This window comes from Triturus cristatus, chromosome 1_2 (genome assembly GCF_964204655.1).
Source record: "Triturus cristatus chromosome 1_2, aTriCri1.1, whole genome shotgun sequence".
Classification (NCBI taxonomy): domain Eukaryota; kingdom Metazoa; phylum Chordata; class Amphibia; order Caudata; family Salamandridae; genus Triturus; species Triturus cristatus.
In genome coordinates this window covers 763,817,809-763,844,765 of record NC_140580.1, presented here as the reverse complement: position 1 = coordinate 763,844,765, position 26,957 = coordinate 763,817,809, and the positions used below count along the sequence as shown (strand labels likewise).

General features: G+C 43.4%; 1 protein-coding gene across 2 annotated transcripts; it reads left to right on the top strand.

The window, feature by feature from the left end:
* Positions 1-26,957, top strand: LOC146867981 (dual specificity phosphatase 29-like). Of its 2 annotated transcripts, XM_085615149.1 has the most exons (5): positions 1-175; positions 3,026-3,121; positions 4,336-4,760; positions 15,434-15,654; positions 26,693-26,957. In XM_085615149.1, exons 3-5 carry the CDS (start codon positions 4,339-4,341, stop codon positions 26,908-26,910), a joined length of 861 nt encoding a protein of 286 aa, XP_085471275.1. In that variant the 5' UTR covers positions 1-175; positions 3,026-3,121; positions 4,336-4,338; the 3' UTR covers positions 26,911-26,957. The 2 variants fall into 2 exon arrangements, with proteins under 2 accessions (XP_085471275.1, XP_085471274.1); XM_085615148.1 differs by lacking the exon at positions 3,026-3,121.

The window sequence follows — 26,957 nt, the reverse complement described above, 5'->3', positions numbered from 1 at the left end:
TCCCAAGGACTGAATCTTCAGGAGATTGTGGGAGAGGAGCAAATAGTGGGGCAAGAGAGCAGATTCTTTTATAAAACCATGGGTTCCTGTGGGCACTGTTAACAGAGTCTGGCAGCTCAACATGATCCCAGAGGTACATCACATCAATGAGAACCAGACGTTATGACAAGGCATCGTGAGTAATACTTTCCCCATTTCATGAATAGCCTACTAGATTGATTGTTTGAAGATAGATTGTGAGTAGCTATGGCTCCTCCTGTGATACCTGTGATTTTGTAGTTTTTTCATTACTTTTATGAAAAACAGTGTTTACTAATTGGGAGCGCCGCACATGCTCTGAATATGGTTGAGATCTGGCATCCAAATATCGTTCTAGCACATGTAGTTTAGATGGGTAGTTGTAAATAGGGTTGCCACACTAAGTGCGACTAGCCTCTCTTTTGGTTTTCAGGTGGAATCCCTCTGGCAGTTTGATTGGTACTCATAGTAACATACAAGAAATTTGATTTTGGGAATATTGTTCTATGTCAGGGAGGACGCATTCTGTTGTTATCATAAGATTTCTGTTTCTTGAGAAATTGTGCTTTCTTTCTTCTGATATAATTCTCAATTAGAGTTAAGAAGGACGGTTGAGTTAATTTCTTTTGTTGTGTGATCCATTACAGTACAGACATTTCATTTCTTGCTCACATACATGTTTTTCGATAAAACGTAAGACTTTTCATTGTTTTAATGTTTTATTGTTATTCCTGGACTCCATTCTAGTATTTCAAGAGCTGTGCATTTTTCCAGAGACTATCATGTAAAATATTATTAAGGGTTTCTCTGGGTAAGAATTTCTGGATCAATAGTGTATATGAGCGGGTGATTATAAAAGATGTGTGGACCCACAGGTGGAGAAGGGGAGATTCAGATAGCTGTTTAGACAAATAAGTCTGATAAAGCACATAAGTTTTATATGAGATGTGAAACCTCCTTTTTATAATGGGTATGAAGCAGGAAGTTTAAAAAGATGTTAAGTGTCTACCAAATCTAAAACAATAATTGCCACTTTTGAGAACACTGAATTTACCTGTGACAGTTTCCTTTGTCAGCCTTATTAATTTAAGAGTCACAATCCTATGAAGATACCCTATGTTTACAGCTAATTTATCTGACAAGCTAATGCCTTGTCTGTATGCCTAAACCAAATCAGTTATATTGTGTATGATCAACAACAAAAGCTATTCTAAATAGATTTGATAAGAGCTAGCTTAAATAAATCATCATTTATTCTCTTCTTTCACAATATAAACATGCATTTGTTGCATTCTGCAGCAGAGAAGGGAGGTCTTTCAAACAACTACCTGTTAACTACCACATTCTCAACTACTTTTAGATCTCAGTCACTGGCCAATGCACTAGACACATTGTCATCTGTATCATGTTTTTATCCTTCATTCTAAAATATATGAATAATAAGATGTGTTTTAATCAGCATGTCAAACGTGAAAAGGATGTTGTTGTCTTTACCATCACCATATAGCCTTGGTTATCGGAATCTCATAGCAGGCTGCAGTAGCAGCTCGTATAGGGCGTGCTGTTGGGCGGTAGGGTGGGGCGGGGAGGGGCAGGGTAGGGGGGTAGCAAACATGGACACAGGATGGAACAGAGGAAAGTAATTATTACGTTCCTCTGGTCCGTTCTATCTCCGTGCTTGCTACCCCCCACCCCACCGCCCGCATCACGCCCTATATGAGCCGCTATTGGCAGGCTGAATCACTAGTGCATTTCAAATGTAAGATAAGAGTCTGGAGAAGGGTGGATATTGTATCACTCAAGTCCTTCTGAATCTTGTTGTACTTCTAGCCTAGTAGCGGGATACTTCAGAAGAGTACTAGGGTTACATCTTTTGTTGTGCGTTTCAGGGCAACCTCTGAATGGAATGGTAGAAAGAGGCCATTGTGACTGGGAGAGGGATTAACAAGTTGAGCTTTGAGAAATGGGTTTCTAGTTGTCAATTTTGAAGAATTTGTTTAAAAGAGAAGCTTTTCAATGTATCCAATTGAAAAGAGCACGAGTTAATGGTGTGCCTCCAGGTCATAGTTTGGTGATTATGACTGTTATTTCTCTTCCTACTAGCTGAATGGAAAAACATGCCTCGCATAGTAAGGGGGGCTTGATGGGCTTGATAAGGAATGTTGGTCAATAAGCACTAAAGCTGAAGCATATGTGCTTGTAGTTGTCTAATTTCAAAGAGTAAAAGTCTATCTGTTAGAGGGAGCATACTGTCTGGCATACCAAAACACAATTTGCCCAGATGCATTGTGGTAAATGGAGTGCATGAACATCTTTAGTGTTCACCATTGTTATTGCAGCCAGTGCTGAGTATTTCTAGACATATATTTCAGGATATTTGTCCTTCTTCAGTAGAGAGCAACAACAACTAGGGCGAATTGTGTGCTGGTATGTCGGCAGCGTGCTCCCTCCCTCCTTTTGTTATTGACTCCTTGTTGCGTTGTTGAGCCTATGAGCTCAGGGATGCAACTATGCTCTGGGAGTGATACAGAAACCTGGGAAGACTGTGAGCAGCATTTCCAGCACCCCCTAATTTTAAGTTGGTAATTCTAGGAAAGGTGAAGCTTCAATGTGTTGGTGTGAGACCTAAGGTAGAGAAGCAGCCTTAGGTAGATGGAGGTAGAGGGAAAGTGGATAGCTCTGGTTTACGGAGGGACGACTGGTTGTCTTGTCAGTGGCTCCTTTGAGACCCAGAATAGACCATGTGGTCCATGAGTGTTGTGGTTTTGCCCATGCCAGCTGACCTCTCAAATCTATATTTTAGAATGGAAGCTTTGGTGGAAATGATCAAATACATATTCTCACCCTCCTGTGGACTTATATTGGAGTTTAGAAATTTTGAGAAATGAGGATGATGGAAAGCTTTAAATATTATTAAAAAAATAGTATAATACAGTATTAAAATGAGTGGGCTGTTCTGGGCCATAAATGACTCTTTGTTCCTCTTGTTAACTCTGATCCACTATAGATGCACAATGTGGTGATCTTCTACTACATTTCGGGGTTTCACCGTAGGAAATAATTCCACACCTGGTACTGCACTTTCAGATCCAAATGCAAATGAGTAAGTCAGGGACATATTGTATTCTTTGAAGATCCAACAAGCCACTATTCACTGTACCCATATCTCAGATGCCTTCTCCCTATTAGTAAGGAGGTCCTTAGTCTTCCTCAAATCTTCTTTCACCCTTTCACGCTCCATGTGTAACTTATTTACATTTGCCCTCCTCTGCACCCCCACCTACCCCCACACCCCGAAGCTCTTCATCAGTACCTCCTCTGCACTCGATCCTGTACGCACAATCATATAGCGTGATGTCTGACGAGGTTTGCCAGGTCCACCAATCCTGATGATTCCCTGCTTTTCTTGACATTGAGAACCTATATTGGTATCCAGGGTCCAGGTTTACCCACACAAAGAGAAAGAACTGACAGAACCTTGAAAAAACTGACCATCCTTCTGCTATAAAGACATTTATGATTCAAGGACACTTCCTCACCCACCACAGGTTCCCAAATAGAGTCTATAAGTGCATGCAATTGTTAGGACAAGTACTACTAAACAGGGATGGGTAAGATTTTTTGTATTCTTCTCATGTGGGTCCCTGTAGCAAAACCTCAATCTTTCTCCAAGATGGTGGGAAATTCTACATCAGGATAAGCCACAAATTAGTTATCATGTCCCTCTCTCTTGGTTAAGGGCACCAGATCACTCCATATTTTCAGTGAAACTTTATTCCATTCCTCTTTTTGATTGTACCATGTTATTGTGCTCTAGCGGTTTAGACAAACTGGTTCACTGATAAACTTAGGCTGCAATTTTCACAGAATGCATTAAGTTGTTAAAGAACAGAGTTTCCCTGATGACATGAGCTATCTAATGTTTTAAGTAGTAAGGAATAATGAGCGATGATGCATTTTAAGTGGGCGAACACAGATGGAAGCCATCACAACCACAGAGGGAGGAAGAACATATTGTAGTACAGCAAATGTGCACGAAAAAGGTCAAGTGGCCAAGAGAGAACCTTAGAGATACAGTATTCTTAGGGGCACAGAGGAGAAGTAGATGCAGCAAACAGGAACAAAATGCAGGCATTGGAGAGGTAGAATAGTTAGAAAGGTAACAATCTGTGCCTTGAATGGAGGACAGTGACGTTAGAGATGGGGTTCAATAGTAGCTTTGTGTTGGGTCTAGAAAAAGTAATCTTAAAAATCCTGCTATAATTGCTGAGACAAGGTTTGAGTTTACAATAACAATATGCAACTATTACTCTTCAGGCAATGAGCTTCGCCCACACTAGAAACCCCAGTGTGGAAGAACTGACGTTCATGAAGGAGAGCAGACGCCAGATAGGCTCCAGGGATGGTTCAGATACGAGCCCACAACAGAGTGCAAGAAAGTACCCGCCACAATCACCGCCCGGAAACTGGAAGCACCACAAACCCTACAGTAGTTTCTACCAAACTGCTCCACGTACCCACCGGATTCCTCCCTACTACGAGCCTTCTCATGAATCTCTGAAACATCAGTTTTTCAAAAGAAACTCTTTGAATTCCTATGTGAACTACTCAGCATTCCACATGAGGCGCTCGGACTCTTACGTGACTCCCCCGATCTACGAACTCCTGAGGATCCTCCAGTCAAAAGGAGGCTATCCCAACCAGGAGGACCAGATCTGGCAAAACCTCTACCTGGGAGATGAGTAAGATAAGCACCATTCTTTGGCTGTGACAGACAAACTCTGAAGTGATGGGTGTTGGTGAATCAGTGGGCGATGCAAAATGATGGGTTTGGGCTTTGCGACTAGTCTTTGCTACCAGTAAATAGTACATCTGGTTCAAAATTCCTAGTTTTATTTCTTACGAAACAAAACAAAACTGCTATACCCCACACATTACAAAAAAGAAACTATAATTTTGAAAATATGAACTAAATCTTAATCAATATTTTCTAACTCTCCTGACATGTAAAAAGTGGTGATACATTCCTTGCTTTAATCAAGTAAACACCTCAGTACATTAAACATTTTCCCTTTCAATGCCTAATAGTTTTTGGTTCTGACAAATGCTGTTGAGAGTGACATTAGTATATTGCACATTTAATATCTGCAGTGTGCTATCAGCGAAACACATTTCGCAATACCCTAATTCTCAAAACGCTATCCAAAAAATTATTTTGTATTTATTTTTTAACAAAATCATCAATTACATTGTTATCCTTACCTGATTTTCAATGTTAATTATTTCATTATCAGCTATTCAATTGTCGAGGTAATGCTCAGTTATCATCAACATTGGTTTTAAGAGGATTTCAGCCTACTCATAGTATTCTGAAAATAAAAAACCAATATAATATTTAGGGGCCGATTACGATCCTGGAAAAACCCGGTACAAACCGTGGGTCGGAGCTTTTTCTCCGTCCGACTCGTACCGGGTTGTAAAACTTTACAAACATGCAATTACGATTCGTTCGGAAACACCATTCCCGTACGATTCGGAAAAAAGACCAACCGACAGAAAAATACATACAAATGTGATCTGGGACACCGCGGACGTGACGTCCGGACGGAGTTAGGCATGTTTTTACGTACCAGCAATTACGATTCGCACCGACTGCAGTCCGGATGGGAAAATTTTTACGGCACCTAAAAAGTGCCGGAAAAGCTAAGTACGCAGCGATGCGAGCTGATTAGGGGGCCCGGTACGCGCCGTACCCCCCCCGCCCCCCGTATGTACGGAGCGTACCCCCCAGCCCCCCATATGTACGGAGCGTACCCCCGTACCCCCCGTATGTACGGAGCGTACCCCCGTACCCCCCAGCCCCCCGTATGTACGGAGCGTACCCCCACCCCCGTATGTACGGTGTGGACCCCCAGCGCTACGCGCTGGGGGTCCGCACCGTACATATGGGGGTGGGGGTGGGGGTACGCTCCGTACATACGGGGGGCTGGGGGGTACGCTCCGTACATATGGGGGTGGGGGTACGCTCCGTACATACGGGGGGCTGGGGGGTACGCTCCGTACATATGGGGTGGGGGTGGGGGTACGCTCCGTACATACGGGGGGGTGGGGGTACGCTCCGTACATACGGGGGTGGGGGTACGCTCCGTACATACGGGGGGCTGGGGGGTACGCTCCGTACATATGGGGTGGGGGTGGGGGTACGCTCCGTACATACGGGGGGCTGGGGGGTACGCTCCGTACATATGGGGTGGGGGTGGGGGTACGCTCCGTACATACGGGGGGCTGGGGGGTACGCTCCGTACATATGGGGGTGGGGGTACGCTCCATACATACGGGGGGCTGGGGGTACGGCGCGCCCATCCGCGGGGGGGGCTGGGGGTACGGCGCGAACATACGGGGGACGGGGGGGAGTACGGCGCGTACCAGGCACTTGTTTGGACATCTCCATGGTTGCTATGGGAGTTCGCTCCGGACGGTCTTTTTTCCATACAGTTGTACAATCGGACGGATGGGACGGATCGTAATTGCGCATTGGGACTTCAGTTTTCCCATTTGTACGTAAAAATGTCCGGGGACGTGTCGGAGACTTTTCCCGACCCGAGGACGTGTGGTGGAATTTTCCCAATGCGATTTGTAGGGACTTTTTCCCATACGAATCGTAATTGGCAGTTTGTACGGCGCTTTTACCATTTGTAAGGAAAAAAGTCCAGATTCAATTCGGTTGGGGAAATTTTTTCCAGGATCCTAATCGGCACCTTAATGTCCAAGTTGTCAAAAATTGGAGGTGCTATTTGACCCAATAGATCAATGGTTCACTTTCAAGTCACGTTGCTCACTTTTTGTGTGCAAAATAAGTTACATAAGTAAACAGATTGTTCCACAATTATTTTCTGTGTTTTTACTACATGATTTAAATTTGCTAAAAATAAACTAAAGTAAATCCAAATACATTTTAAGCTGTTTGCACCAAGTATTTCCAACCATCACCCTTGAGCAGTCTGGCCTATGATAAGGCCCCTGAAAACACAGATTTAAAAGCTTTTAATCATTTGTAACTATCTTTTTCCTATTCATGGTATTTGAAGAGAATAAAAGGCATTCACTAAAGTGTTCAAAAGTCGCCTGTGTCATAACTCAAATCAACCAAGCCAACGACCATGAACCAACAAATATGCAACATTTAATAATAATAGTACCCCAGGATACAAAGGGCCTGATTACGATAGTGATGGGACAGCCACTGTCAGGCCATTCATTGGTGGCAGTCCCACCGCCATCTGCCCCTGCCCCGGATGGTGGGCTAGGGTCGGGGAGACCATCCGCCACACATCAGACGGGCTCAAGGAGCCTGTCGGACCGTCAAAGGGACTGTAATTCCTACAATATGGGTGGTGCCTGCTCAGGCACCGCCGTAGAGATTACAAAGTCCCTTTCCGCCTGCCATTTCATGGCGGTCCGCCCGCCATGAATAGGCAGGCGGAAAGTGACTTTAGGGGCCCCTAGCTGGCCTCCCTTCCCCCTGGTCCTCCACTATAGGTTCTGGGGGCACCTATTGCGCCCCCCTAAACATCCTTGCACCCTGAGGAAGGCACCGCATGGTGCCTGCCACAGAGTGCAGGGATGTTTAAAAAGTGTATATTTTGGACTGCTGCGTGTGCTGCAGCCCGCAGCACATGCCGCAATACAAAATATAAAGATTGCGACCGTCTTGAAGGCGGTTGCATCCTAATATGGGTAGAGGGACCGTCGACAGCTAGTTAAACGGTCCTGCTACCACCACGATGCCTGTCGGACGAAAGTCCAACCGTCATCGTAATGAGACCCTAATTGTAGGTAGGGAGTTTTTTCTGAGAGCAGCAAATAACATCATTTTCATTATTGACCAACAATTTTGCAAATATTTTAATATAAAAATCTATTTCAATCTAATTCAACAATAATAAAAATGTTTACAAAAATTCTTTAAAAAGTCATAAACATTCTCCATTAAGTAGGAGGAGCTGATCTTTTCCATCTCTCTTTATAATTGTTCAAACTGAAACAACCAATGTGTGTTTTGCTGCACTAAAATTGTGCTTCATTGAGCTTTAAAAACAATACAAAAAGTACATATGTATCACAATTCAGAATGTATATGTAACACTCCAGCATGCAAACGTGACATTTACATGTTTTGCATATGCACGGTGAGTTATATGCACCTGGAGTTAAACCAACTGATCTATGGAATCAAATGACAACTGTAAAAAGTAACTTTTTTTTAACATAACAGATCTTACGATTCTTTATTTTCCAGTGGACTGCAATCCACCTAAAGCAACAATATGCAATCAATTGAATTATTGAATATGATATAAAAGAATGATTAGCATTAAAAATGAGGTATGAATAATAATGCTCATTATTTTGTAAATAATACAATAGAACCTTCTGCGTTATAATACTTGGACAATTAGAGTGTAATGAAATTTGCTTAGATGATCAAATACTGCCAATACTAAATGAACAAATTTCACCCTTAGGAATGTAACTCTTAGCCAGAAGTTATTATGAATAGTGGGCTAGATGTACTAACCTTTCATATGCAAAAACTGTTTAGAAACTATACACCAACTTTTCTGTGAATTAAATCAGAATTCGCGAACCGACCTATGTATCAATTGGTCGGTTAGCAAAATGACCTTTTGGAATGCTTAATGAGGTAGGTCACATATTGCTCCATTTAGATGCCTTCACAGGGATGGTGGCCTGCAGGGGTCAGCGTACAACCATATCTGGGATGTAAATTAAATACAGTTTTTATTGCAGCCCGTTTTCCTAAAAGGAAGCATGACTGCATTTAAGAAAAAAAGGTTTGAGTTTGCAGTGATGCCCGTAACCTCTGTCCACTCACATACAAATTTTTATGTCATTCAGAAAGGGGAAGAGTCCAACGGGGACTCCTCCCCTTTGAGAAAGGGTTACTGCCTCCATTGAGGAGTAGGTTTGTGACTGAATTGCGATTGGAAGCCAGTTGTACATAGCATTAGAAATCGGAACTTGGAAGGGACGGCCTAAACGCCCCCCTTCCAAATTGTGATTCGTAATACATTTGTAAATCCATTTTGTCATTGGATGTCAGTTACCGAATTGTAAAAGGGGTTTAGTACATTTGTAAAAGCCATTTAGTGATCACAAACCTTGTGATTCAGCAAAAAACAGGCTTTTGAAACTGCCAAATGACTTCTTACATCTTGTCTCAAGTGTAAATATGTACTTAATTTAGGTTTTCACCATGATAAATATGATAACTATTTCAAGGCTTATTGCAAGTCAATGGCGTTAGTAATTATTGATTAGGATAATTTAGATCTTTTTTCAAAATGATGAATTCCAACTAAGTAAAGTCTGGAGAATCACAGTCTTGTTTTAGTTTGTAAGAATTGAAACAGGGAATTTCATTGTTTATCTCAACTAATGTAATGCACATTTGCTATTGTGAAAAATATTGTGTCTCTAGCCTAGTGACTATTATTTTAGTACTTACTCAATTAATAGCCTTAAAAAAATCGCACCAATACAACAAAACCTGCTGACTGTTGCTACAGAAATCATAATTAGTTGTGTCCTGTTTCTGGCAAAGATGTGACATATTCGAAACATTCTTATGAGTTTTGTAATTCATAAATAGTTTTAGAGTGAGCAAGCATGATTCACTTCTGAAAATACATGAGTAACTCACACCTAAGCGAGGAATTAAACACAGATATTAACCCCTTCGCTGCTAGGCCTCCCCCCTGTGCTAAGCCTTTTTTGGCTATTTGGGGTAGTTTGAACTTAGGCCCCTGTAACTTTTTGACCACATAAGGTATCCACGCCAAATGTGCATTCTTTTCTTCCAACATCGTTGATTCCCTTGGAGGGGACCCAGTAATTAGCCACAATACAGACAAATTTAGTTTTTTGGGGGAATAATTTGAAAAAAAGTGCTGAAGGTGAAAGCGTCTGTTTTTTTCCCTGCAAATTGTATCAACAAAGGGTTTGCGGTGCTGAAATTACCATCTTCCCAGCTTTCAGGAACAGACTGACTTTTGTCAGAAAAACAACATTTTTTGCACAGTTTTGGCATTTTACTGGGACATAGCCTATTTTTGCAATTTTTTTGTGCTTTCAACCTCCTTCCAGTTAATGGTAGAAATGGGTATGAAAGCAATAATGTATCCTGGAAAGCTATACATTCCGTAAAAGTAAACAACATTCTGAATTCAGCAAGGGGTCATTTGTGTAGATCCTTCAAGGTTTTTTTTAATCGAAACTAACAGTTGAAAATAGGAGAAATTGAAAATGAGTTTTCACCTGCAACTTCTTCTAAGTATGACAGATTTTGTAAAGCAATATACCGTTACATCCGTTGGACCCTTCTGGTTGTGGGGATATATAGGACTGGTAGGCTCACTAAGAACCGGACGAACCCGGAGCCAATAACTGAGCAGCGTCTTGCATGGTTTTTTTATTGTGTACCAGGTATATAGCAATTAATTTGGGAAAATATAAACAGTGAAAAATCGGTATGAAGGACACCTATGTATTTCTGAAATGGGGAAAAATATAGAATTTAGAAACAGTAGCTAATTGCACATCTCCAAAATTGTGGGTTCCCATACTAGCATGTGAATTTCAGGACATTTTTCAAAGTGATTTCTTTTTTACACATTGTCTTACATTTGGAAGGCAGAAAGGCATCGAAAGTCAATAGGTAAGAACAGTTGGTCTACAATTCTGTGTTCCCCCAAGTCTCCCACTTAAATGGTACCTCACTTGTGTGGGTAGGTCTGGTGCTTACGAAAGAAAACAGCCCAAAACGCAACGTGGGCACACAACATTTTTACAGCGAAAACTGACCCTTTTTTTTGCAAAGTGCCTAGCTGTAGATTTTGAACCCTAGCTCTGTCGGCACCTAGGGAAACCTAGCAAACCTATAAATGTTTAAAACTAGATCCCCAGGGGAATCCAGGGTGGGCTGATTTGTCTGGCTCTCACCAGGTTCTGTTACCCAGAATCCCTTGCAAACCTCAAACTTTGTAAAAAAACACATTTTCCTCACATTTATGTGATGGAAAGCTCTTAAATCTGCATGAATCCACAGAATTCCACCCACCCCGCATTCCGCAAAGTCTTCCAAGAAAAATAGTACCTCACTTGTGTGGGCAGGCCTACTGCCCGCGACAGGAAACAGCCCAAAACGCAACGTGGACACACCACATTATGACAGTGAAAACTGACCCTTTTTTAGCAAAGTGCCTAGCTGTAGATTTTGAAACCTAGCTCTGCCTGCACCTAGGGAAACCTAGCAAACCTATACATTTTTGAAAACTAGGCACACAGGGAAATCCAGGATGGGGTGACTTGTGTGGCTCTCACCAGGTTCTCTTACCCAGAATCCCTTGCAAACCTCAAACTTTGTAAAAAGAAAACACATTTTCCTCACATTTCTGTGATGGAAAGTTCTGGAATCTGCGTAGATCCACAAATTTCCACCCACCCTGGATTCCCCAAAGTCTGCCAATAACAGTGATACCTCACTTGTTTGAGTAGGCCTGGTGCCCGTGACAGGAAGCGGCGCAAAATGCAACAAGGGCACACCACATTTTAACAGTGAAAACTGACCCTTTTTTTGCAAAGTGCCTAGCTGTAGATTTTGAACCCTAGCTCTGCTGGCACCTAGGGAAACCTAGCAAACCTATACATTTTTCAAAACTAGACACCCAGGGGAATACAGAATGGAGGGACTTGTGTGGCTGTCACCAGGTTCTCTTACCCAGAATCCCTTGCAAACCTCAAACTTTGTCAAAGAAAACATATTTTCCTCGCATTTCTGTGATGGAAAGTTCTGGAATCTATGTGGATCCACAAAATTCCACCCACCTGTATTTCCTAAAGTCTTCCGATAAAAATGATACCTCACTTGTGTGGGTAGGCCTAGTGCCTGCGACAGGAAACGGCACAAAATGCAACATGGACACACCACATTTTTACAGTGAAAACTGACCCTTATTTTGCAAAGTGATAGCTCAAGATTTTGAACTCTAGCTCTGACGCCACATAGGGAAGCCTAGCAAACCTATACATTTTTTAAAACTAGACACCCAGGGGGATCCAGGATGGGGTGACTTGTGTGGCTCTCACTAGGTTCTGTTGCCCAGAATCCCTTTCAAACCTCAAACTTTGTCAAAAATAAAACGCATTTTCCTCGCATTTCTGTGATGGAAAGTTCTGGAATCTGCGTGGATCCACAAAATTTCACCCACCTAGCATTCCCCAAAGTCTTTTGATAAAAATTATACCTCACTTGTGTGGGTAAGTCTGGTGCCCGCGAAAGGAAACGGCGCAAAATGCAACATGGCCAGACCACATTTTTACACTGAAAACTGACCCTTTTTTTGCAAAGTGCCTACCTGTAGATTTTGAACCTTAGCTCTGCCGGCACCAGGGGAAACCTAGCAAACCTATACATTTTTTTAAACGAGACCCCCAGAGAAATCCAGGATGGGGTGATTTGTCTGGTTCTCACCAGGTTCTGTTATCCAGAATCCCTTGCAAACCTCAAACTTTGTAAAAAAAAACAACATATTTTCCTCACATTTATGTGATGGAAAGTTCTGGAATCTGCATGAATCCACAGAATTCCACCCACCTCGCATTCCCCAGAAGTCTTCCGATAAAAATTATACCTCACTTGTGTGGGTAGGCCTAGTGCCCGTGACAGGAAACGGTCCAAAATGCAACGTGGACACACCACATCTTAAAGTGAAAACTGACCCTTTATTTGCAAAGTGCCTAGCTGTAGATTTTGAACTCTAACTCTGACGCCACATAGGGAAACCTAGCAAACCTATTCATTTTTGAAAACTAGACACCAAGGGGAATCTAGGATGGGGTGACTTGTGCGACTCTCACTAGGTTCTGTTACCCAGAATCCCTTGAAAACCTCAAACTTTGTAAAAAGAAACACATTTTCCCCACATTTTTGTGATGGAAAGTTCTGGAATCTGTGTGGGACCACAAACTTCCACCCACCCCGCATTCTCTGAAGTCTCCCGATAAAAATGGTACCTCACTCGTGTGGGTGGGTCCAGTACTTGCGACAGGCAAGGGCCCAAAACGTATTGTGGAGACATCAAAATTACCTACCACAAAACGACATGGCTTTGAAAGGGGGGGCATCTGGATTTTTTGCCCGGGGCTCAGCAGCCATCTAAGAAAACCTACAAAACCCACACATTTCTGAAAACTAGACACCCTGGGGAGTCCAGTGAGGTATGGCTTGCGTGGATCTCCCAACAATTCCCTACCCAGAATTCCCTGCAAACCTCAAATGTAGCTGAAAAAAATCACATTTTCCTCACTTTTCTGTGTGGGAAAGTTGTGGGATCACTGGGCTGACACAAATTTCCTCCCACCCAGCTTTCCCCCAGGTCGCCTGATAAAAATTATACCTCACTTGCGTGAGTAGGCATAGTGGTTGCAACAGGAAATGGCCCAAATTGTACTGTGGAGTCTTCAAAATTACCTATCATGTAGTGTTTTTCTTACCACATAGAAGGTTTCAGACAGGCTCACCCACTAAACCAGAAAATTGCCGGGCCCTCGGGGATGGCGAACCATATACCTCTTACTCCTGACATGTAACTGGCTCTAGCACAGAAATACCTGCATTTCATAGGTCTTAGTTCTGTCAATATATTTCCCAGCAGATGGGCCACTTTTGATCCAAGGGGCTAAATACATGAGGTTTTGTGGTACACAAAAAATGGGAAAACGCCTTTTATTTAGGACTCAAGAAAGTGAAAAATCGTTGCAACATAACTTCTTCTGTCATTGTAGGCCTACTCAAACATGGATCCTTTGTAATGCAAAGTTTTGATTGGCATTAGACGTGGGCTGTGCTTTAACATTTTGTGTCAAGCTCAAGACCTCTTGTTAAAAGACCTTCACCCTTTGAGCCGAGTGCTCTGCTTCCATGCAGGGCCGGATTGGCCGTAGCATGCACTGGGCATTTCCCCGAGGGGCCGGAAGGTTGGGGGCCGGTTTTGGTCTCATGGGGGTCGGTTTTCTTACAGGTGGCCGGTTTTGCAGCAGTGCTGCAATCTCAGCTGCTTGTAATAAAAGCGGCAGCAGAAGTGGTGCTTCCCACTCGCAACCCCCCTCTGCCCCTTGGGGTCTGGTCGAGCCGGTTAACAGGGCTGATTTCAGTTTCTAATCCGACCATGCTTCCAGGACTATGGTGTTGAGAGACTTTACCAATTCTTTAAAACCAATATTGAGCTTAATGCTTGTAGTTGACCAGTTCATTGCATCACAAAAATGCCAAGCTTAGAATTTTGAAATGTTTCACACCATATTTGAAATCCTTCAAAGAAGCTTCTACATTTAGAGTGTGGTGCTCCATTAGTCTTATGAGGATGGGCTTAGGAAACCATTGGGCCTCTGACGATTTGGAAATGTGTCCTTCAGGTGCATCGCTAATTAAAAATGGGCTCCTCATACTTGGTGCCCCGGTAAAATAGCGGTAGGGTCTTTCAAGACTGAGGAGGCTTACTTTGAGAGTTATTTCACACTCATTAATGGAAGGTATTCTATTGTAATTGCCTATGCAACTAGTAGAACTGTAACTTGAGGTCTATGGCCAGTGAGAAATGCAAATTTGTTGTTTGTTGGGAATGAGCAAGTGTGTGGCACGTCCCTAATAGGGTGAGGGAGTCTGGGACTATCCAGTGAATGACTCTATGGACTGGGATGAGTATCTTGCAGCAGCAGTATGCAATCGGCAGAATATATGCTGCCAGGTAATGAGGAGGATGGGTATGAAGTATTGTAGTAATAGTAAAATGCATGCATAGTTGTCTTTGTGCCCCCACACTTATTAATTGGAATTTTGGGATGAAAGGCATCATAGCATACAATAATTTTCTTGGCTCTTGGAGGACCTGAAAGATTTCCAGAGCTCCTTACCCTTGATTTTTTTTTGTTTGATCTGTTTATTAAAGTTTTGTGCATATAGTAAGAAAAAAAAGACAATATGTCATCATAGAGCTTATCATTCAGTACCAGTAGATAATTAGTCAGGACCAACTTACAAATCTGCAGCTCATCTGCAAGGTCACAACAGTAGCATTAGGTGCAATAGGTAACAACAGATGGCATACCCCAGCAATCACAGAGCCTCCTCCCTCCATCAACAATACTGTTTTATCTCGTCGTGGCACAATATAACTCAACTGTGCAATCACATTACGAGTACATATGTGTAGCTCTTATGGCTTCTCTCCACCATACAGAGCTCCTTACCCTTGATAACGTCAGATGAATCAATAAAGGTGGGATATTGATACTGGCAGTTGACTTGATCTTGTGTGCTGTTTTGTTTTGACAGACATGCAGCAACAGACAAGGAAAACCTGGAGCGCCTAGGCATCACTCACATCCTGAATGCAGCCGATGGTCTCAACAGTGTTAACACCGGAGCCTACTTCTACAAGGACATGCACATAGCCTACTATGGGGTGCAAGCTCTCGATGAAAGCAGATTTAACATGTATGCCTACTTCTACCCAGCGGCTAAGTTTATCAAGCACGGTCTAAGCACTCCTGGCGGTAAGTGAAGTGGGGTCCCTGGTACCATTTGGTTGACAAGTTGGAGAGATCAGAGTGTATAGAAAAAAGTGGCCCCTAGGACCTGCTGCATAGCAGGAATACAAAATACATAAGATAAACCCTAGGACACAGTGTATGCCTAGAAGATTGATTAACATAGGCAAAAGGGACTGAGACTAAATGTATAGTAGGCAAGAACCCTAGGGTATTCTTCACGGCAGGGAGACTACATTATATAGAATGACAGTTCTGTGATATCTTGGGAGTCTAAAGGTATTACAAATAGGGATCCCCAAGGCATATTTCAGGATGAAATATAGAGATGGAAGTTCTTCAGAGATCACTACAAATGGGTGATATTATGTACTTGGATTATAGTTCCAATAGCCAGGAATAATAGTGAGGACATCCCAAAACCCTGTGTCAATTATGGTACTTTTTCAACTTCTCAGCACGATTCTGGCAGCATGTTTGTTGTAGACTGTTGCAGGGGATCTGAACACAATTGTCAGGCACTTCGCATCAGTACATGAACTGCTTTAGTTCCCAGGAAGAGTGAGAGTGGCAGTCCCTGGATGGCTTATGAATATGAGGACTAAGGTGATATCAGACATAGACTCAAGGACTGTTATGTTATGTTATGTTATACCATTTGTAGAGCGCGCAGCTGCCCCTTTCAAGGGGCGTCCCGGCGCTAACAGCAGTTTCCAAGTAGAGTCAGGTTAGGCCATGGGAAAAAGATAGGTCTTAATAGCCTTTCGGAAAATAGCAGACAGTCTAAACAACGGATCTTCAGGGGGAGGGAGTTCCACAACTTAGCGGCCAGAAAACGGAAAGATCTGCCACCTGCTCTGGATCGTTTCACTCGAGGGACAGTAGCCAGGATCTGCTCGGTCGAGCGCAACAGACGGGCAGGAACATATGGGACAAGCAGATTAGATAAGAACTCGGGTGTTGCAGAAGGTGAAATTGAGAGCTATTTAGAGAGTGTCCAAGTAGAGAAACTAACAAGTGTGGACAGAGCGATTATGGACTCCAACTTTACGTTAGAAGAGTTGAGAGGAGCAATTAAAGATTTACCAGCCGGGAAAGCGGTAGGCCCCGACTTTATACCACTTGAATTTTATAAAAAATTCCTCCCTAGTATAGAAGAGGATCTCTATCGATTAATGGTCGATACGCAAAGAGGGGCGATCCCTCCTGAGTCTTGGCGAGAGGCAACTATGGTGGTATTTCTTAAAAAGAATAAAATCTCAACTGACCCCGGGTCATATAGGCCCATAAGTTTGATGAATAGCGACACCAAGATCTATTCTAAAATGCTAGCTAATCGTCTAAGTTCGTTTATTGGGAAAATCGTCTCCCCCCGTCAGCATGGGTTTATCCCAGGTAGGGGCACAGCGGATCACATTCGCAGAGTCTGCGCACTGTTTGACGGAACAGCGGCTTCACGAGACCCTATGGCCCTAATTTTATTAGATGCAGAAAAAGCATTTGATAGGGTCTCGTGGGGCTTTCTCTGGGCGGCTCTAAAGAAAGCAAACATAGGGGATGTCTGTATCGGGGCGTTGAAAGCTTTATATTTGAATCCTACAATAAGATTGAGGATCATGGGGGAGCAGAGTGGGGCTATAAAAATTGGACGGGGTACTAGACAAGGGTGTCCATGCTCTCTATTACTTTTTGCATTTTATATAGATGCATTTATAAGAAAGATAGAGCTAAATAGAAACATCATGCCCGTTGTTCTGAACGGACATGAAACAAAAATCTTAGGGTATGCTGATGACTTAGCTGTTATCTCTGTGGACCCGGTAATAGCCTTGCCAGAGATAGAAAGAGAGGCAATAGTCTATGGGGCGCTCTCAGGGTGTGAATTAAACGAGAGCAAAACCCAAATAGTAATTAATAAAAGGGTAAGGATGGTTGATAAAAGAATAACAGACTCAGCCACTTACCTAGGAATAACAATAACCTCTGACCTTTCAAGGATAGTGGAAATAAACCTGGTACCGGTAATCAAAAAGGCTAAGGGGGATTTAGATAGACTAAATAATTTGTATTTAACTACAATTGGACGATGCAATCTAATAAAAATGATTTTTCTTCCTAAAATACTATACTTGTTTCGAACTATTCCGCTGAAATTCAATAACAACTGGCTCAGCGAAATTGAAGGACTTACAAATCATTTTATTTGGGCCAAAGGCAAAACGCGGCGTGCATTGAAATTCTTGTCATTACCGAGAGAGCGAGGGGGTTTAGCGGCACCCGACTATAGGGCATATTATTGGGCAGCTGTCCTACAATACACCCGCGGGTTAGTGGGCGGAAACATGGAGGATCGATGGAATGTGGGGGAGAGAGTTCCCGACATATATGAGCTATTGATTAAGGGTTCTAATAAATGGCTTCTTACATTTAATGAAGGCAGCTATTACAAGAAGGTGAAGTTCAAAATAGTGGGCGCAGCAGTGTCAATATGGTCGGCTGTAAGGAAGAAAATGAAAATTGGGAGAACAAATTATTATACTCCGCTATTTAATAATCAGTCGTTATCAACGGTATTCCATGACTCAGTTATGAAAGGTTGGGATAGGCAGGGGATAAAAATAATAGGAGACTTGGTGGGAATAACGGGTCTTATAACATTTGACCAAGCACAGCAGTTATATAACCTAGATCGCAGGGATTTTTTTAAGTATCTGCAGATAAGATCGGCTCTATTAAAGAAACAGGGAGGGGTTACTAACTATAAAAGAGTAGAAATTATGGAAGTCCTTAGGGATAATAAAGGGTGTTCAATCTCCCAGGTTTATGGAGAATTGGTCAAGTTTAAGGAGGATGACAGTGGAAAACTCATTGATAAATGGAATAACAAGCTGAACCTAAACGGCAATGAGGTTGAAAAAGCGATCAAATGATCAAATTCAGTGTTAAGAGTCGCTACTCTACAAACCCAGCAGTATAAGACAATGTATGAGTTATATTATACACCATATAGAATTGCTCAATGGGGGGGAACAACGGGAGTGGTCTGCCCTAGATGTCGGGCAACACAGGCTGATACCATCCATATGTTCTCCGCCTGCCCCGCCCTGGATTTATTTAAGAATACAATAGAGCAATTTTTGGTTCATACACTTGGGATTAAAATAAATATAACCAATGAAGTTATGATACTGGGAGTAACTAGGGATGATATAGAAGTATCTCATTACGAATTTATTTATATAGCAATGACCCTATGCCGAATATGTGTCGCAGCGATGTGGAAAGACCCCAACCCGCCAACATTCCAACAATGGATGGCACGATTATTAGCGATATATGCATTAGAAAAAGTTTTATATGATAAAAAAGGTTGGAAGATACAGCAAATGGGGATACGGATATGGACTCCAATAGCTGAGTGGAAAGAAAGACTTGAAAATGATTGAAATAGTAAAGACTACTTTATCCTTTACTCCCCTTCCTTAGTTAATCTTTTTTATTTTCTTTTTATTTAATACCGTGTATGTGTATATATTACCCCGTAATTTCTGCTGAATATGCTTTATAATCCGCTGTATGGATCTGCAAAATGAAATGTATGGATTGTTTTTCTTTTGTGATGATGAATAAAAAAAAAAATTAATTAAAAAAAAAAAAAAGAACTCGGGTGTGGAAAGTTTTAACATTTTAAAAGCTAGACATAAGGTCTTAAATTCTATCCTTTTTGAAATAGGGAGCCAATGGAGGCGACGTAGGGCGCCCGACCCGGAGCACGTTCTTGGAAGTCCAAGTAAGACTCGCGCGGCTGTATTCTGGACACGTTGAAGGCGGTTCAATTCTGCTTTATTGGCGACTAACAGCAGGGAGTTAGCATAGTCGAGTCTAGATAAGATGGTTGCCTGGACGATTAGTTGACGTGTAGCTGAGTTGAAAAACCCTAGAATAGGCCTCAAACCCTGTAAAAGACCAAAACAGGTGCCCGCGATTTTCTTGGTGTGATCTTGAAAACCCAGAGTAGAGTCAAACCAAAACCCTAGGTTCTTTACCACCTGCTATGGGGTAGGGGCAAGGCCCAAAGAAAGAGGCCACCACTGTGTGTTCCAGAGCCCCTTGTCCTTCCCCACCAGCAGCACCTCTGATTTGCTGGCGTTAAGCTGGAGACAGTTCTTCGTCATCCAGCCTGCAACCGCCTCAAGACCATTCCGAAACTGGTTGGCATCTTTGGCATGATCATCCGAAAGAGCCACCACCATCTGGGTATCATCCGCATAGGAGACCATGGTAAGACCATGGTCACGCGCGACTACTGCCAGGGGTTGGACATAAAGGTTGAACAGAGCTGGACTTAAAGCCGAGCCCTGAGGAACCCCTTGCTTAATGAGCTGGACGGAAGAAGCGAAAGGGGGGGCGCAGACCTGAAATGATCTATCGGACAGGAAAGACCGAAACCAATCCAGTGCCAGGTCTTTTACCCCAGCTTCTTCTAGACGGCGCAGTAGGATTTGATGGGAGACCGTGTCAAACGTGGCGCTCAGGTCAAGCAATATGAGCGCAGCCATTTGACCTTCATCCAGGATGGTCCGCAGATGTTCACTTACAGCTAAGAGCGCTGTTTCGGTACTGAAAACGATTCTGGGAAAGGTCTAGGATCTTATTATTATTTAAAAAGTCCGAAAGGACATTGTTGACGTGAGCCTCCGCAACTTTAGCAACCCAAGGCAGAAGAGAAATAGGTCGAACATTCTCAGGCTTGGTGGGGTTCAGTGACGTTTTTTTTAGCAGAGGAAGCACTTTGGCTTGCTTCCAAGCCAAAGGGACCATTGCCTTGCTAAAGGAGGAATTGATAGTCTGCCGTAAAGGTGTAAGGAGTATGGGTAGGCAGTCTCTGAATCGGGCCGGCCTCATGTGGTCAAGAGGGGAGCCTGACTTGACTTTGGTGCTCAAGGTGAGAAACTCCTCCTGGGAGATGGAAGGTATAACTTCCAGTGTAGTATTAGGTTTTGATATTAGAGGGCTCACCGGGTCCCTAGGGCAGTTAGGGAAGAATTTATAAATAGCTTCTACTTTTTGAACAAAATAGGAGGCTAGATCCTCACATTGTTGCTCAGATGTAATAGTTGAGGTGGGCGGATCCTTCCTCCTTTTAAAATCACTGAGTATTTTAAAGATGCATTTCAAGGGGTTGTTACTAGATGCTATCTCATTAGCGAGAAAGGCAACTCGGGTCGACTGTATAGCTTTATGGTAACATTTGATAGCGTCTTGGTACCGCCTTTTATCTGTGGGGCTATAATTCTTCCTGTGACGTCAGTATCACAGATAGAGGGCTTCTTAGGCATAGATGTTTCAAGGGGCCAAAGTCCCAGGGCACCTGAGATCGAGAATAAGGCTCTGATTGACATATGTATGCCTGGGAGTCCTACAAGGCTCTTGGCAAAGAGTGCCAAGAAATCAGAATTGACCTGACATTTGGAACAATATATTGTCAAGTGGCATGAAGTCATTGGTGGATATTCGATCCACACCATAGTACCAATGGAAGATATTTGAGATGCCACCTGTTCTAAGGAGGTTACCACTTTCCTGTTTCCTGAACTGTAATCCCACTGAGACATGGGCATGTGCCAATGTACTTAGGCAGGTGTTCAAGTCAGTGGGTATACTCCGTGGCAGCCGACATGATGCTGTCTGCTGCCGCCTTTGAAAGTGTGTCTCTCTCTCTTTCTTTGTATACACTGTGATGAAAAGCCATTAATGTAGGCCGAATATTCCTAGCTGCAGACAAGAGGAAGAGAGATCTGTTGGAAGGCCTTTTTTTATTTCTTCTCCAAGTTTTTCATGAACTTGTTAATTATTACAGTACACTTCGCCCATTTTTTCACGGGTCCGAGTGACATGCGTGTTTCCTCCTCAGTCAAACACGTGAATTCACAAACTCTTGCTGAGGATCACTAGATTTGGCATCTTCCTTCATGATACATGATTGTTTTGAAAAAGCCACAACTAGTTGGTACCCTCGGTTAACACTGTGTTTCACAACTGAACACGTCATCCAAGTAATGAATGAAATACGTTTATTCGTACAATTCCTAGGAACCAGTCCTTTCTATCAGTGTTCAGAAAAGACCATGAGCAAATCCCCCTCAATAGATAAGCTACCACATGACCAATCAGAAGCCTGAGAGGAAGAAACAACCAGTAAGGTCCTATAGAATATTCAGAGATTACCACATGTTCTCTATGTAATCTCTTAGCTGCCAAGTAGCTCCAGGTCCTAGTCAAGACTTTCAATCAACCAAGCCTCAACTTTATACAAACATCATTTTGCATTCTGGTACATGAAGTTTGGTTTTCCTATTACATATATTCGCCTATACTTTACAGCATGAAATGTGAAGTTGATAAAAAAGGTAGACTTGGCTCAAGATGTCATATAAGGCTTTGGGTCATTTGGGAGACAGGTGCCTGCTTCTACAGGCGAGGCCTTTGACTCTGGCCCAGATGATGCAGTGTCAAGGGACCGTAGGGTTTTTCCCGCATGAAGGACCTGTACTAAGGAGAGCGTTGGCCATTTCCTCCATACCAGGCTTGCTGCAAAGGGTTGGTTTGACCTTCAGACGTCCTTTTTCTTCTCTTTTGAAAGAATTTTTGAGGATTTTAATTAAAACTATTAAGCTCAGGAGGATGGGATGTTCATGATGGGCACAGAAAAACATGATTCAGTACTAGAGATCTCCCGTCTCAGCCTATAGGAAAGCAAGCTGTCCATAGCTGACGAAGCAGCCGTTTGACTCTGTAATATTCTTCATTGTTTGGGGCATCCTTATCAGAATAAACCACTGACTTGAACAAAAACGAAGTACCCACTGCTGGCAACAATAAGTAGAGGAGACAGGCCACACCAATATCATTAAAACTGCCCATCTGTGCTGACTGGCTGAAGGTACCATCTACCATACGACAATCTCCATCAATATCTTCACACAACGTCTGTCAGTTTGTTAATAAAGCTCAGTGGTACCTACACGAAGGGGGCAAGAAATTACGGTCTAATCAGACCTCATGCATCAGAGACGGTCTACAAGTGCCCTGCCTCACAAAACACAGGCACCTGGCCCTTGGAAGGCTGAGCATTAACTAGCTTATTTGGAGTTTAGTAGACTGAGTACTCTGCCACAAACATGGCCGTCTACCCTGGTAACTAAAATGTCAGCTTATCTACTCAATTTAGAGTCAGGCGAACTGTCAAATTTCTGCCGGCGGTGGCCCCTGCTGGCTCCACTAGCAGGAACCTTTGACTGACAGCTCCACCTAGAACATACTTGCTCTGACATACTTTTTTTGCTGTTCCTCAACAGAAAATAATAAAACATAATGACCCCCACATCTTTGGAGAAAAACCCCAGATTGTCAGTGCTATTAGCTTTTTGAATTCCAAAGACAAACTCGGGCTTTGGGAGTTTGTTTTCAAAAACAAACATTTTTGCTGAGCGGCCGCAGTGCTGCAATGAGTGCGAGGATTCAGAGGGGTAGCCAAGGCAGCAGCATCTCTAAAGGCTCTGAGATTTCCGGTGTGAGGGCTGGACCTTCGGCAGGGGACGGTGCTGAGCACTTCTCCAAATCGGTGCATAGTGGGGGAGAGGATGTGGTCTCACGGCTAGACAGTGGCGGCTGGTGGCATTCGAAAGTGGTGAGGCATAAAAATCTTGTCATACTGCACCCCAGCGAGCGAGCGTAGCGAGCGAGCTGAAACAACCTACGGGGGTTTTGGGGGGGGTTCTCCCTCTAAGAAAAGTTTTTATAAAGAGTGGACAAATGGTGCTTTTTCAAGCAAATTTGAGAAAGCAGGAAAGTTAATAAAACAATGGTGAAAGTGCAGTTATTACATTAATAAAGGGATGCCATGTAACATAGGTAGCTGCTTATTCCGTATAACCACAGAGCTTCATAACAGACTTCGAGATACAGGACTTGCACATGCAAATGAGTTTATGATTGCGGCGCATGCTGTTTTTAACTATTTATATACAAATTCTTCAAATAGGGTAACACCTTAGGGGGGCACGCACACATAGAATATTGCAAAGGAGGACTGTGCTGATGAAAACATAGCACACATATGTACAGTAGTATGTTCCACTTCCTTACTGCTATCGAGGGGAACCGAGCAGCACTTTTGAGGATTGGGAATGACTGTGTGTGTTGGCTCCTTTCTCTGGGACAACAATGGTCACCGTCTAACCCACATGTCATCAGTGCAGTGGTTAAGCGGCACACAGGGGAAACAGTTAGTGTCTGGCGCTAAGCGTGGTTACACTGGCCTGGGGAACATTTTAGAACACTAAGGAGGAGTCGGGCGCCAAATGAGCATAAATAAATGGACCCCCAATTCTAGTGGATTGTGAACTCATGAAACCATGAGCAGTCTGGATTTGACCACGTTTTTTTTGTCAGACATAAGCGTAATGGTTGGTGAATGTGGAACCTCGCCCCCCCCCCTCAGACTGATACAGGAGAAATCACTATCTGGTCACAATAGCCATCATTGTTCCTGACTTGATAAACCACGGCTCTCTTTTACCAGCGCTTTGAGGCTGGTGAACTAAACCTGTATTATAGGACACTCAAGCGCTATGAATCCACTAATGCCAGCGCTACATAAAAGAAAAAAAACATGCACCCATAAAATCTCAGGCGTTGTATATATTAAAACAGTAAATTCAATTTCAAGCTAACGCACCTATGCTTGATGGCCGCATTGGCCGGCCTATGAAGCTCTCGGCTGGCCCGGGGCTGGACTGGAAGCCAGGAAATATATTATTTTGTTTAGTTGGCAATGGCATCCATGCATGCTATGTCCACCCGAGGCGATGGATTAACTTTCAATGCCCACCCCGCCTTCCATGCGATGCGAATCAGTGCGGCCGGGTGCGACTCGGCCCGGGATTATAAAAATGAGCTGCCGGTGAGGCCGGAACAACAAACGTATTTATAATGTGGCGCCGCGGGCCATTCCATTCACTTTCAAGGCCCACCCCGCCTTCCATGCGATGCGCATGCGATTGCAAATCGGTGCGGGTGCGGCCCGGGATTATGTAAAAAGTTACAGTAAACGCACTGCCGCTGCGCTGAAAGACAGCAAACTTATTTATGTAATGTGGCGCCGCGGGGGGCGGACCATTCATTAACTTTCAAGGCCCACCCTAGACTGCCGATATTGGAGCAGGGAAACCAAGGTTCGAGCCTCGGGCCGACTCCATATCCTGTGATTCCGGGCAAATCACATAATCTCCCCGTGCCTACCAAAAATGAATGTGTCCTTGTGTAACGTAACTGGAGCTCATGTAAAGCGCTTTGGGTCGAGTTTGCGCTATATAAATATGCACAAAAATATATATATTTTGCAGATTAAGTTAGCTTTCAGCTGGATGACTGATTGTTTGGTTTGAGGGATGAATGTTCATTGGAGGAATTGACTGTGAGGCGGGAGGGCTAATTGATTCTCAGCAGGCCTGGTTTTCCAAGTGGGGTTTGATGTCTTGCTGTAGGGGTAACCAATTAGCAGGTGGATATGACATTTGGTGGGAAAACTGAGCATACCTGGTCATCCTGGCTACTTACCAAGTTAATGTTTAGGCTGTCTACTGTTTTGACATTTTGCTGTTCTCTCTCCAAAACCACTGATATGTTGGTAATTTGACCGAACTGGAGTTCAAAGTATGACGCTGCCAGGTGTTTTGTTTATGAATAGGAAAATAGAAACCTGTGGTCTATTCCAATCAAAAAAGAGATGGCAGGAACTCTATAATCTTAGTATCAAATTTGTGGTCTGAGTGATCTCTGCCACAAGAGGAGGTGTAGAAGTACCTCCCGGTCTGAGTAATCTTCCAAAGAGAATGATCAAGGACTGAATGAATGTTGGTTCATAAACTGTGACTTCTGAGAAACTCAATCTCTCTTACTCGTTTCCTTTGCTTAAAGCATTCTTTTGATTCTCTTCCTGGACACCTTTTCTTTTAGTCTTACTCCCCACCACCCATTTAGCCTTACTGTCCCAAGCAAGCTCTCTTTTACTTGCTCCATCCCAAGAGTCCTTATTCTCACTCTCTCCTGTGATTCCACTTATTCCAGTTCTTCCAGAATTCCATCTGCTTCTGGTTTTCCTACAATGACTTGCCTTTGTCCCAGACCATTAAGACATATCCCTCCTTACCCCACTCCTTTCCCTTCTGTTCTTGCTCTCCCCCCCTCCCCATTTCTCACTGGTCTGTGTTCTGTCCTTGACCATCAACCCCATCTTCACGCTGTTCCCACAGTTTCCCCCCATTTTCAATCTCCTCCCGCCCATATTTAACCATCCTATACCCTTTTCTCCTTGAGCCTCCCACGACCACCTTACCTTTCCCGTACTTCTTACTTGCACATCGGCCTTCTCTTCTTATTTATGCATAGCAAATCCATTATTTGTGCTCGTCTTTGCTTTTTTCCTTATCCCTTCTGCTCCTCCAAATCTCCATGCTCCTTTCTCTTCCATTCATGCTTTTGCTTCCATTTATCTCCACCCTCATTCTCCATTTTCAGCTTTCCCCATGCTTCTCCCTCTTTCGGTTTATCTCCTTCCTCCCATTTGCACCATTCTTGACTCTCTGTCTAGCACTCCTAGATGAGGTCGGGATTGCCTCTCTACTGCTTGGCTTTCCTATTCCTTCTCTCCACTTGACCTTAACTTCTCTTTAGTATGGTGTCAGTTCTCTCCCTGCACCTTTTGCTGCATTATTGCTCTCCCTCTCACTGAGGTATCCATTCTTTCTTTGCCTTGTTGCCCTTTCCATCTCTCCTAGGTTTAGTCTTGGTTGTCTACCACCCTCGTCTCTTCCTTCTCTTGCCTTTTTTATATCAATCCTTCCTATTCTTGGCTGTCACAATGTCCCAGTTTCTATATTCCTTGCCCCACTCTGTCTTTAACTGTGCCTATTTGCTCATTGCTCCAGTCCCCTTCATGCATCTCTCCCTGATCTGATCAGTCTTTCTGGTATTTCTGCAGGTAAGGTGTTAGTGCACTGTGCCATGGGTATCAGCCGTGCACCCACCCTGGTTCTCGCCTTCCTGATGATCTATGCAGACATGAACCTTGTCGAGGCCCTGGAGACTGTGTTGGCCAAGCGTCCCATCTACCCTAATAAGGGCTTCCTGAGCCAGCTCCGGGAACTGGACATGAAGCTGGCCCAGGAACGGACAGGAGACTCCAGCCCAGAACCATAACTACAACTAAGCTACCAACCCACGGAATAAAAAGAGCACACAGAGCA